General features: G+C 40.9%; 1 protein-coding gene and 1 non-coding gene across 2 annotated transcripts; both read right to left on the bottom strand.

Moving 5' to 3' along the window:
• Positions 1 to 1,180: 1,180 nt before the first annotated feature.
• LOC107484295 (uncharacterized) lies at positions 1,181 to 1,633 on the bottom strand. The gene has a single exon (XM_016104906.1). It carries the CDS (start codon positions 1,631 to 1,633, stop codon positions 1,181 to 1,183), a length of 453 nt encoding a protein of 150 aa, XP_015960392.1.
• Positions 1,634 to 3,892: 2,259 nt separating this feature from the next.
• On the bottom strand, positions 3,893 to 3,994 carry LOC127746895 (small nucleolar RNA R71). Its single transcript, XR_008008707.1, has one exon. It is a non-coding gene; the product is annotated as a small nucleolar RNA R71 (small nucleolar RNA).
• Positions 3,995 to 11,996: the final 8,002 nt, after the last annotated feature.

The following is an 11,996-nucleotide window of genomic DNA, read 5'->3' as shown; positions in this document are numbered from 1 at the left end:
ACACATTAGCTCAAAGGGAAGATCCCAACTTCGTGGTGCTATGATAGGTGCAGAGGATAGTCTCTTTTTAAGTTCATCAAAGGCTACCATGCATTCTCTATCAAAGACAAAAGGAATATTTGAGACAAGTAGGTTGCTAAGGGGTTTTGCAATCTTTGAAAAGTCTTTAATAAACCTCCTATAAAACCCAGCATGTCCCAAAAAGCTTCTGATTGTTTTGACATTGCAAGGTGGAGGTAATCTTTCAATTACTTCCACTTTTGTTCTATCTACTTCTATGCGATCTTTTGAAATCTTGTGACCAAGAACCACCCCTTCAGTCACCATAAAATGGCACTTCTCCCAGTTCAAAACAAGGCTGGTTTCTTGACACATTTTTAGCACAAGAGAAAGATGGTATAGGTAATTAGAATATGAGTCCCCAAACACAGAGAAGTCATCCATGAATACCTCTATGAACTTCTCAATCATATCCAAAAAAATGGAGAGCATGCACCTTTGGAATGTTGTAGGTGCATTGCACAATCCAAAGGGCATTCTCCTATAAGCAAATACACCATATGGACAAGTAAATGAAGTTTTTCCTGATCCTTGGGGTCTACAACAATTTGGTTGTAGCCCGAGTATCCATCTAGGAAACAATAATACTTATGTCCTGCTAGTCTTTCAAGCATCTGGTCCATGAATGGTAGGGGAAAGTGATCCTTCCGGGTGGCTTCATTAAGCTTCCGGTAGTCAATGCACATACGCCATCCGGTTACCGTTCTTGTGGGTATCAATTCATTCTTCTCATTTGCCACAACAGTGATCCCCTTTTCTTAGGAACTACTTGCACCAGGCATACCCAAGGGCTATCCGAGATGGGGTAGATCACCCTTGCTTGCCACAATTTCAAAACTTCTTTCTGAACCACTTCATTCATAGTTGGGTTCAGCATCCTTTGTTGTTGTCTTGAGGGTTTGGCATCCACTTCAAGCAGGATTTTATGCATGCACATTGAAGGACTAAACCCCTTTAAATCTGAAAGTGTCCAGCCTATGGCATCCTTATGTTGTCTCAGCACTTGGATAAGTTCCTCTTCTTGCTCCTTTCTCAGACTTGAATTTATGATTACTGGGTAAGTGTTATTGGCACCTAGATATGCATACTTCAAGCTAGGTGGTAAAGCTTTCAGCTCTAGTTATGGTGGCTCTACATCTTTGTTGTATGTAATAGTTGGCATGGTCAAGCTCCTCATGGTTGTTTGTGGTAGTTTTCCATCTGGTGGTTCTTGCTCTAGCTCACTGTTTTCTTCACATTGTTCTTCTCCCATGACTTCTTGGATTATCTGTTCCATGGTATCTACCATCACGCATTCTTCTATGGGTTCCTTGGGGTAACTCATTACTTTAAAGACATTGAAGACCATTTTCTCTTCATGCAATCTCAAGACTAGTTCCCCTTTTTGTACATCAATGATGGCTCCAACAGTGGCTAGAAATGGCCTTCCTAGGATAATTGATGTGTTGACTTCTTCTTCCATGTCCAGCACAACAAAATCAGCAGGGAAAATGAACTCTCCCACTTTCACTAGCAAATCTTCCACTACCCCATGTGGAAACTTAAATGTTCTGTAAGCCAATTGGAGTGCCATTCTTGTTGGCTTGGCTTCCTCAATCTTCATTCTTCTCATCATGGTCAGGGACATTAGATTTATGTTAGCTCCCAAATCACACAAAGCTTTCTCAATAGTGATGTCCCCTATGATGCAGGGAATTTGAAAACTCCCTAGGTCTTTCAGCTTTTGAGGTAACTTCTTCTGTATGATGGCGCTGCACTCTTCAGTCAAAACTTTGGTTTCTTTTGCTCCTCAGTTCCTCTTTTTGGTTATAAGCTCCTTCAAGAACTTGGCATAGAGTGGCATTTGTTCTAATGCCTTAGCAAATAGTATATTGATTTGGAGCTTCTTGAAGATCTCTAGGAACTTAGAGAACTGGCCATCCTTCCCATCTTTTCTCAATCTTTGAGGGTATGGTGCCTTTGGTACATAAGGCTTCAAAACTGGCTTTGGTGGAGGCAAAGCTGGGATCTCTCCTTCATCCTCTTTACCATGTTTTGGTGCAACCTCTTCATGATTATCTTTACTTGGGGCTCCTTCCTCTACAACCTTCCCACTTCTTAGAGTTATGACTTTGCATTCCTCTCTTGGGTTAGCCATGGTATCGCTGAAAAATGTGTGAGTTAAAAGTGGGATTTGTTTAGAAAGAATCCCTACTTATGCTTCCAACTTTGAGATTGCTGCACCTTGATTTTTCAGATTTAACCTGTATTCCTCTTGATTAGCATCTATCCTTCTGTCAGTTTGTGCTTGTCTGTCCATGAGGGAGGAGACTGCCCCTGAAATCTGGGATGAAAGTTGTGCTATTGCAGCCTCCATCCTTTCAAAGTTGCTCTTGGTTTCACATGATTGCATGGTTGAGCATGGTGCGTCTTGATTGAGGTTGTTGTGTATGGGTTGGTTGTTATGGTATGAGTGGTTTTGTGAGTTATGGTAAAGTCTATGGTTCCCTGTTTGATGGTTGGGGTTGTGGGTTTGTTGATTTGATGGATAAGGCTTGTTGTGGTCTTGGTTGTGATTTTGTTGATTTCCCCACCCAAAGTTTGGGTGGCTCTTCCAACCTGGGTTGTATGTCTTAGAGTGTGGGTCATATGGTGTTCTAGATGAATTATGCACATAATTAACTTGCTCCCAGTCACCTTCAGATTTTGATGCATTTCTTTCTTGTTGAGGAGTTTGGTCTTGAATAACTAAGGCTTGGTTGGCCTCCATCCTCTTGGTCAATGCTGCTATTTATGCCGTAATTGCCTTGCTGCAATTACACTCTATTTAACTCAACTAGCATATTTTTCTGACTAAAATTACTTGACTAATCAATCCCTGTGGGATTCGATCTCACTCTATTGTGAGTTTTTACTTGACGACAATTCGGTATACTTGCCAAAGGGAAATTTGTTGAGAGACAAGTTTTCGTGCATCAAGTTTATGGCGCCGTTGCTGGGGATTGATTTTGTATCAACAATGATTAAGTTGGAATTTCATTAGATTGAGCATTTTTATTTTGTTTGTTTATTTTCTCTAGTCATTTACCTTCAGTTTCTTTAAGTTCTTCCCCATCCCCTCACCCATTGTTATTCTTTTTTCCTTGATTGTTATTTACAATTCTGCTCACTAACCCACTAACTGTTTGATAATTTGCACCACTCACACTAACAATCACTCTAACAAGAATAATCACTTCATTTTATCTCTTATTGTATGCTCTGTTAGTTGTATGACAGGGAGAAGAGGCAGAGCTTCAACTTCCTTTGATTCAGAACCTGAGAGGACCCTCCATAGATTAAGGAGGGAAGCAAGAGGGAAAAAAGTTGTTGGTGCTGAGGAAGAGGAAGAGTATTTTGAAACAAACATGGAGGAGAATTTGGAAAATAATCATGAAGGAGAAGCTCACAACCATGCCAGAGAAGGCCCTGCAAATCATGCTGGGTAAGAGAGGAGAGTTCTAGGCTCTTACATCAATCCAAATCCAGGAAACTGTGGAAATAGTATCCAAAAGCCCACCATACATGCCAACAATTAAAACCCCAGCTCATCACCCTTGTTCAGAACAACTGCTCATTTGGAGGAAGTGCCCAAGAAGACACCAATCAACATCTAACCACCTTCCTGAGAATATGTGACACTGTGAAGTCTAATGGAGTCCATCCGGATGTCTATAGGCTACTTTTGTTCCCATTTTCACTCAGGGACAAAGCATTTAAGTGGCTTGAATCCTTCCCGAATGAGAGCTTAACAAATTGGGAAGACGTGGTGAACAAGTTTTTGGCAAGATTCTACCCTCCTCAGAGAATTAACAGGCTGAGAGCTGAGGTGCAAAGTTTTAGGCAACAAGATGGTGAGACTCTCTATGAGGCATGGGAGAGGTTCAAGGACTTAACAAGAAGATGCCCACCGGACATGTTCAATGAGTGGGTTCAACTTCACATTTTCTATGAAGGTCTTTCTTATGAGTCAAAGAAGGCTGTAGACCATTCATCAGGAGGCTCTCTAAACAAGAAGAAAATCATTGAAGAAGCCATAGATGTCATTGAAACTGTAGCTGAGAATGACTACTTCTATGCTTCGGAAAGAAGCAACACTCGAGGAGTAATGGAGCTAAACCACATGGATGCATTGTTGGCTCAAAATAAGATGATCATCAAGTAGCTAGCAGATCTCACCAAGAAGGTGGAAGAAAACCAAGTTGCAGCAGTCATCACTTTATCACCAGCTCAAGAAGGAGTGAATATAGGAGAAGAAGGTGACTAGGAACAAGCCAATTATGTTGGGAACTCACCCAGACAAATCCATGATCCATACTCCAAAACATACAATGTTGGATAGAGAAATCACCCTAACTTTGGGTGGGGAAATCAGCAAGACCAAGGCCAAGACCAGAGACACCACAACTACAATCCCAACAACAATGCAACTCACCAATATACCTCATAGAGATCCTATCAACACCCACCTAACCACCCTTCTCAACCACCTAATCTCAACCCACCATCACTAACCGAAGATAGACTTTCCAAGATTGAGGCTATACTTGAAAGCATCTGTAAGGAAATTCAAGACAGTAAAGTTTTTCGGGAAGAGGTGCGATCCAATATGCAAAATCAAGATGCTGCCATCAAGAAACTTGAAACACAAATTGGCTACCTATTCAAGCAAGCCCCTGGTCACATTACTCACAGCAACACCAATTCGACTCCAAGGAAGGAGTGTCAGGCTATCACCCTCAGAAGTGGGAAGGAATTGAGAGAAGCCCATAAGAACCCGTTAGAGAAGAATGCGGATGAAGAAGAAAAGGGACAAGAGGAAACTCGATTCTCCACTCCTAAGTCACATCAAGAGGGAGAAGCACTCAAACCATGCCTCTCAAAAGCTCCATACCCCAGCAAATGCCACTCTACGCCAAGTTCTTGAAGGAGTTGATGACCAAGAAGAGAAGCTGGAAAAACAATGAGACTGTAGTGCTCACCGAAGAATGCAGTGCCATCATCTAGCATAAATTGCCCCAGAAATTGAAGGATCCTGGGAGCTTCCAAATCCCTTGTATCATAGGGGAAATCACAATAGAGAAGGCTTTATGTGACTTAGGAGCTAGCATAAATCTGATGTCCTTAGCAATGATGAGGAAAATGAAGATTGAGGAGGCTAAACCAACAAGAATGGCTCTGCAACTAGCAGATCGATCATTCAAGTTTCCTCACGGAATCGTAAAAGACTTATTGGTAAAGGTGGGAGACTTCATCTTCCCAGCAGACTTTGTAGTATTGGACATGGAGGAAGGAGCCAAGACCTCTATCATCTTGGAAAGGGCATTCTTGGCCACCTCCGGAGCCATCATTGATGTCCAAAAGGGTGAACTTGTCCTTAGACTACATGAGAAGAAAATGATATTCAATGTGTTCAAGGCCATGAGTTACCGACATGACTTATTGGGAGAATGTATGAGGCTGGACTCGGTGGAAGCTGTGGTGCAAGAAACTCTTGAAGAAGAACTTGAGGAGTTAACAGAAGAAGAGGAATTAGTATCAAGCGAAGAGGCTGCAGCCACTGAAATGCATGTTCAAGGCACACTAGAAAGGAAGGATGAAAGAAAAGAAGTACCCAAACTTGAGCTAAAGGCACTGCCGCCCGCTCTCAAGTATGCATACTTAGGAGAGAATAAAAGTTATCCAATGATTATAAATTCAGCCCTCAGCCAAGAACAAGAGGAAAAGTTGCTTCAAGTCTTACAAAAACATAAGGATGCCATTGGATGGACACTTGCTGACTTGAAGGGAATCAGTTCAGCCATATGCATGCATAAGATACTATTGGAAGAGGATGCCAAACCCTTCATTCAGCCACAAAGGAGGTTGAATCCAGTTATGAAGGAAGTAGTATAGAAAGAAGTCTTGAAACTGTGCAATGGAGGAGTAATCTAACCAATTTCGGATAGCCCATGGGTCAGTCCAGTCCAAGTGGTCTCCAGGAAAGGAGGAATCACTGTGGTACCCAATGAAAGAAATGAGCTAATCCCTACAAGAACCGTCACAGGATGGAGGATGTGTAATGACTACAGAAAGCTCAATGAAGCCACAAGAAAATATCATTTCCCACTTCCCTTCATGGATTAGATGCTGGAAAGACTTGCAGGACATGCATATTATTGTTTTCTATATGGTCATTCATGATATAACCAAAGAGTGGTTGATCCAAGAGACCAAGAGAAAACATCATTCACCTCTGCCCATATAGAGTGTTTGCCTACAGGCGCATGCCATTTGGGCTATGTAACGCACCTGCAACTTTTCAACGCTGCATGCTTTCCATCTTCTCGGATATGATAGAAAAGTTCATTGAAGTTTTCATGGATGACTTTTCAGTATTCAGAGACTCCTTTCCTCATTGCCTAAACCATCTTGCCTTGGTATTAAAAAGATGCCAAGAGACCAATTTGGTCTTAAATTGGAAAAAATGTCACTTCATGGTGACAGATGGAATAGTCCTTGGCCATAAAATTTCTAACCAAGGCATTAAGGTAGACAGAGCTAAGGTGGAGCTAATTGAAAAATTACCTCCACCAAGTGATGTCAAGGCAATTAAGAGCTTTTTTGAGCATGCTGGCTTCTACAGAAGGTTTATTAAAGATTTTTCAAAGATAGCCAAGCCCTTAAGAAATCTCCTTATGTCTGATACACTATTCATCTTTAATGAGAAGTTCATGCTTGCATTTGAGAACTTAAAAAAGAGGCTAACCTCTGCTCATATCATCACTCCACCTGATTGGAATCTACCATTCGAACTGATGTGTGATGCATCCGATTTTGCAGTTGGGGTAGTGTTAAGGCAGAGAAAAGAAAATTTGGGGCATGTCATATACTATGCCAGCAAGGTCTTTAATGACACTCAACGAAATTATACCACCACCGAAAAGGAGTTACTGGCAATAGTTTTTACATTTGACAAATTTAGATCCTACCTCATTGGCTCTAAAGTTAATTTTTTCACTGATCACACAGCACTCAAATATCTATTTGCCAAACAGGAGTCAAAACCAAGACTAATAAGATGGATCTTATTGTTGCAGGAATTCAACATTGAGATTAGAGGCAAAAAAGGTGTGGAGAATAAGGTAGCAGATCATCTATCCAGAATCCCTTGTGAGAAAGATGCTACACATGATACAAATGTAAATGTGTTTTTCCCAGATGAGCAGTTAATGTTGGTTCACAAAGCACCCTGGTTTGCAGATATTGCCAATTCTAAGGAAGCCGGTGATCTACCCCCTGGGATTAACAAACATCAAAGAAGAAAACTCATCAATGATGCTAAGTATTTCATTTGGGATGAACCCTATCTCTTCAAAAAATGCTCAGCTGGAATCCTTAGGAGGTGCATCTCAAAAGAAGAAGGACGAGAGGTCCTGTGGAGTTGTCATAGCGCTAGCTATGGAGGTCATTTTGGAGGAGAAAGAACCGCAGCAAAAGTACTGCAATGTGGGTTCTTCTGGCTCACTATTTTTAAGGATGCTAAGAAACTGGTGAGGAGCTGCAATGAGTGCCAAAGTGCTGGCAATCTGCCTAAGAAAAATGAGATGCCACAGCAATACATTCTAGAACTTGAACTGTTAGATGTGTGGGGGATCGACTTTATGGGACCATTCCCAACCTCATATTCGGACAAGTATATCTTGGTGGCAGTGGACCATGTATCTAAGTGGGTGGAGGCCGTGGCAACCCCAACAAATGACAACAAGGTAGTCATAAAATTTCTTAGAAAGAATATCTTCACCAGATTTGGAGTCCCATGAGCCCTCATCAGTGATGGAGGGAGCCATTTCTACAATAGACCATTGGAGACCCTACTCCTAAGATACAGGGTGAAGCATAAGGTTGCCACACCTTATCACCCCCAAACAAGTGGGCAAACAGAGATATCCAACCGAGAGTTGAAAAGGAACTTGGAAAAAACTGTGGGGATATCAAGAAAGGACTGGGCGAAGAAGTTAGATGATGCTCTTTGGGCATACAGGACAGCCTTCAAAACACCAATTGGGATGTCCCCATATAAACTGGTATACGGAAAGGCCTGTCACTTGCCATTAGAGCTGGAGCACAAAGCCCTTGGGCTCTTAAGATACTGAACCTGGACAGCACTGCTGCTGGTGAAAAGAGGATATTGCAGCTGCAAGAACTGGAAGAGTTTAGGTTTTAAGCCTATGAAAATACCATGATCTATAAGGAAAAACCAAAAAGTAGACATGATCTCAAACTGGCACCAAGAAGTTTCGAAGAAGGACAATATGTGCTTCTCTACAACTCCAGACTGAAACTCTTTCCTGGGAAACTCAAATCAAGATGGTCTAGACCCTTTCTAGTTACAAAAGTCTCACCATATGGACACATAGAAATCATGGAAGAAAGCTCAAAGAGGACATTCACTGTGAATGGGCAGAGACTCAAGCACTACTTGGGCAGCATGGGGGAAGTCCCCAAATAGAAATATGACCTCAACTAGAAAAGCGATCGTCGAGCTAGCAATGCTAAAAAAAGCGCTTTGTTGGGAGGCAACCCAACCTGAGGTAATTTTCTTTTCATGATTGGCCCTGATGAGCGGATAATTTGTACGCTTTTTGGCATTGTTTTTAGTATGTTTTTAGTATGATTTAGTTAGTTTTTAGTATATTTTTATTAGTTTTTAGCTAAAATTCACATTTCTGGACTTTACTATGAGTTTGTGTGTTTTTCTGTGATTTCAGGTATTTTCTGGCTGAAATTGAGGGTCCTGAGCAAAAATCTGATTCAGAGACTGAAATTGATGCTGTTGGATTCTGACCTCCCTGCACTCGAAGTAGATTTTCTGGAGCTATAGAAGCCCAATTGGCGCGATCTCAACGGAATTGGAAAGTAGACATCCTGGGCTTTCCAGCAATATATGATAGTCCATACTTTGCCCGAGATTTGATGGCCCAAACCGGCGTGGCAAATCAGCCTCAGAATTTCCAGCGTTTAACGCTGCAACTGGCATAAAATTTGGAGTTAAACGCCCAAACTGGCATAAAAGCTGGCGTTTAACTCCAGAAAAAGTCTCTACACGAAAATGCTTCATTGCTCAGCCCAAGCACACAATAAGTGGACCCAGAAGTGGATTTTTACATCATTTACTCATTTCTGTATACCCTAGGTTACTAGTTTACTATTAATAGGATCTTTTGACATTGTATCTGTACCTCATGACACTTTACACGTTTCTTTGTGTACTTTCCACGGAATGAGTCTCTAAACCCCATGGTTGGGGGTGAGGAGCTCTGCTGTGTCTTGATGGATTAATGCAATTACTACTATTTTTCATTCAATCATGTTTGCTTCCATTCCAAGATATTACTTGTTCTTAAACTGGATGAATGTGATGATCCATGACACTCATCATCATTCTCAACTATGAACGTGTGCCTGACAACCACCTCCGTTCTACCTTAGATTAAGTAGATATCTCTTGGATTCTTTAATCGGAATCTTCGTGGTATAAGCTAGAACTGATGGCGGCATTCAAGAGAATCCAGAAGGGCTAAACCTTGTCTGTGGTATTCTGAGTAGGATTCAATGATTAAATGACTGTGACGAGCTTCAAACTCCTGTTTTTGGCGCCGTTGCCGGGGATTGTTCGAGTTTGGACAACTGACGGCTTATCTTGTTGCTTAGATTAGGACTGTTTTATTTTTGTTGGTTTAGAGTCTTTTAGTTGAGTCTAGTTTCATATTTTAAGTTTGGTGTCAATTGCATGCTTTTGTTTTTCGTTTAATTTTCGAATTTGCATGTCTTTAGTCCCTTTTTGATCCGTAAAACTTCTAAGTTTGGTGTCCTCCTTGTGTTTTTCCCTTAAAATTTTCGAAAATTAGTGTTTGATTTGCTAAAAATTTTAAGTTTGGTGTCATTTTGTTGTTTTTCTCTTTCCTCATTTCAAAAATCAAATCTTTTTCATAAAAATTTTTCAATCATATCTTTTTAATTGCTAATCTCAAAATCTTTCTAATTAACTAATTGATTCAGTTTTCAATTTGCTTTGATCTTATTTTCTTTTAATTTTCGAATTTTTTTTACTTTATTTTCCTTCTATTTTATTTTTTTTCGGTTGATTCAAAAAAAAATTTATCTACTTGCAATCCATATCTTATCTACTTGCAATCCATATCCTTTCCCTTTATCCATCATGGATCTAAGTGGGATTGAACAGTCCAGAAGGACTCTGGGGTCTTATGCTAACCCCATTACAGCTGCATATGGGAGTAGCATCTGTACACCTCCCATCAAAGCAAGCAGCTTTGAGCTAAATCCTCAACTCATTATCATAGTATAGCAAAATTGCCAGTATTCCGGTCTTCCACAGGAAGAGCCTACTGAGTTTCTGGCACAGTTCTTACAAATTGCTGACACAGTACATGATAAAGAGATGGATCAGGATGTCTACAGACTATTACTGTTTCCATTTGCTGTAAAAGATCAAGCTAAAAGGTGGTTGAATAACCAACCTACAGCAAGCATAAAGACATGGAAATAGTTATCAGACAAATTCCTGAATCACTTTTACCCTCCAAAGAGGATGACACAGCTAAGGCTAGACATCCAAGGCTTTAAACAAGAGGATAATGAATCCCTTTATAATGCCTGGGAGAGGTATAGAGGTATGCTAAGAAAATGCCCCTCTGAAATGTTTTCAGAGTGGGTACAGTTAGACATCTTCTACTATGGGCTTACAGAAAAAGCTCAGATGTCTTTAGACCACTCAGCTGGTGGATCTATACACATGAGGAAGACAATTGAAGAGGCTCAAGAGCTTATAGACACTGTTGCTAGAAACCAATATTTGTACTCTAGCAATGAGTTCTCTCCAAAAGAGGAAGTCATGACAGTAGTCACTGATCCTAATCCTCAAGAACAGATGATTGAGCATAATCAACAATTGCTCCTGATGACAGAACAGTTAGCAGAATTTAAAGAAATGCTCCATGAAACTAAAGTTGCTAACAAGAACATAGAACTGCAGTTGAATCAAGCAAAACAGCAAATATCTAAACAGATAACAGAGGAATGTCAAGCAGTTCAATTGAGGAGTGGGAAGACACTGAATAACACTGCTCGAAAGAGCAAAAAGCCAAATAAGGAACAATTGACAGAGGATAACCAAACCACTGTTCAAAATCCCTCTGAGGACAGTAAGAGCCCAGAGAGGAACACTTTTGGCGTTCAAACGCCAGAAAAGGGGGGAAAGCTGGCGTTAAACGCCCATTCCCTGCCTAGCTCTGGCGTTCAAACGCCAAAAAAGGGGGAAAAGTTGGCGTTAAACGCCCATTTTTCACCCAATCCTGGCGTTCAGACGCTAAGGGAGGATCAGACACCTGAGAGTGCTGACAGTAATCCCTCTAACAAGGCTTCTTCAACCACTTCTGTAAGGAATAAACCTGCAGCATCTAAGGTTGAAGAATGTAAAGCCAAGATGCCTTATCCTCAAAAACTCCGCCAAGCGGAATTAGGATAAGCAATTTGCCCGCTTTGCAAACTATCTAAGGACTCTTGAAATAAAGATTCCGTTTGCAGAGGCACTTGAGCAAATACCTTCTTATGCTAAGTTCATGAAAGAAATCTTAAGTCATAAGAAGGATTGGAGAGAAACTGAAAAAGTATTTCTCACTGAAGAATGCAGTGCAATCATTTTGAAAAGCTTACCAGAAAAGCTTCAAGATCCAGGAAGCTTTATGATACCATGCACATTAGAAGGTGCTTGCACCAAGACAGCCCTATGTGACCTTGGAGCAAGCATCAATCTAATACCTGCATCCACTATCAGAAAGCTTGGGTTGACTGGAGAAGTCAAACCAACCCGGATATGCCTCCAACTTGCTGATGGCTCCATTAAATACCCATCAGGC

The sequence above is a fragment of the Arachis duranensis genome, chromosome 4 (assembly GCF_000817695.3).
Source record: "Arachis duranensis cultivar V14167 chromosome 4, aradu.V14167.gnm2.J7QH, whole genome shotgun sequence".
NCBI classification, from domain to species: domain Eukaryota; kingdom Viridiplantae; phylum Streptophyta; class Magnoliopsida; order Fabales; family Fabaceae; genus Arachis; species Arachis duranensis.
The sequence above is the reverse complement of the archived record's forward strand: the minus strand, read 5'-3'. Positions and strand labels throughout refer to the sequence as shown.

Coding starts and splice junctions, on each gene's coding strand:
- LOC107484295 (XM_016104906.1), bottom strand. CDS start 1,633: ATGGCACTCCAATTGGCTTACAGAACATTTAAGTTTCCACATGGGGTA.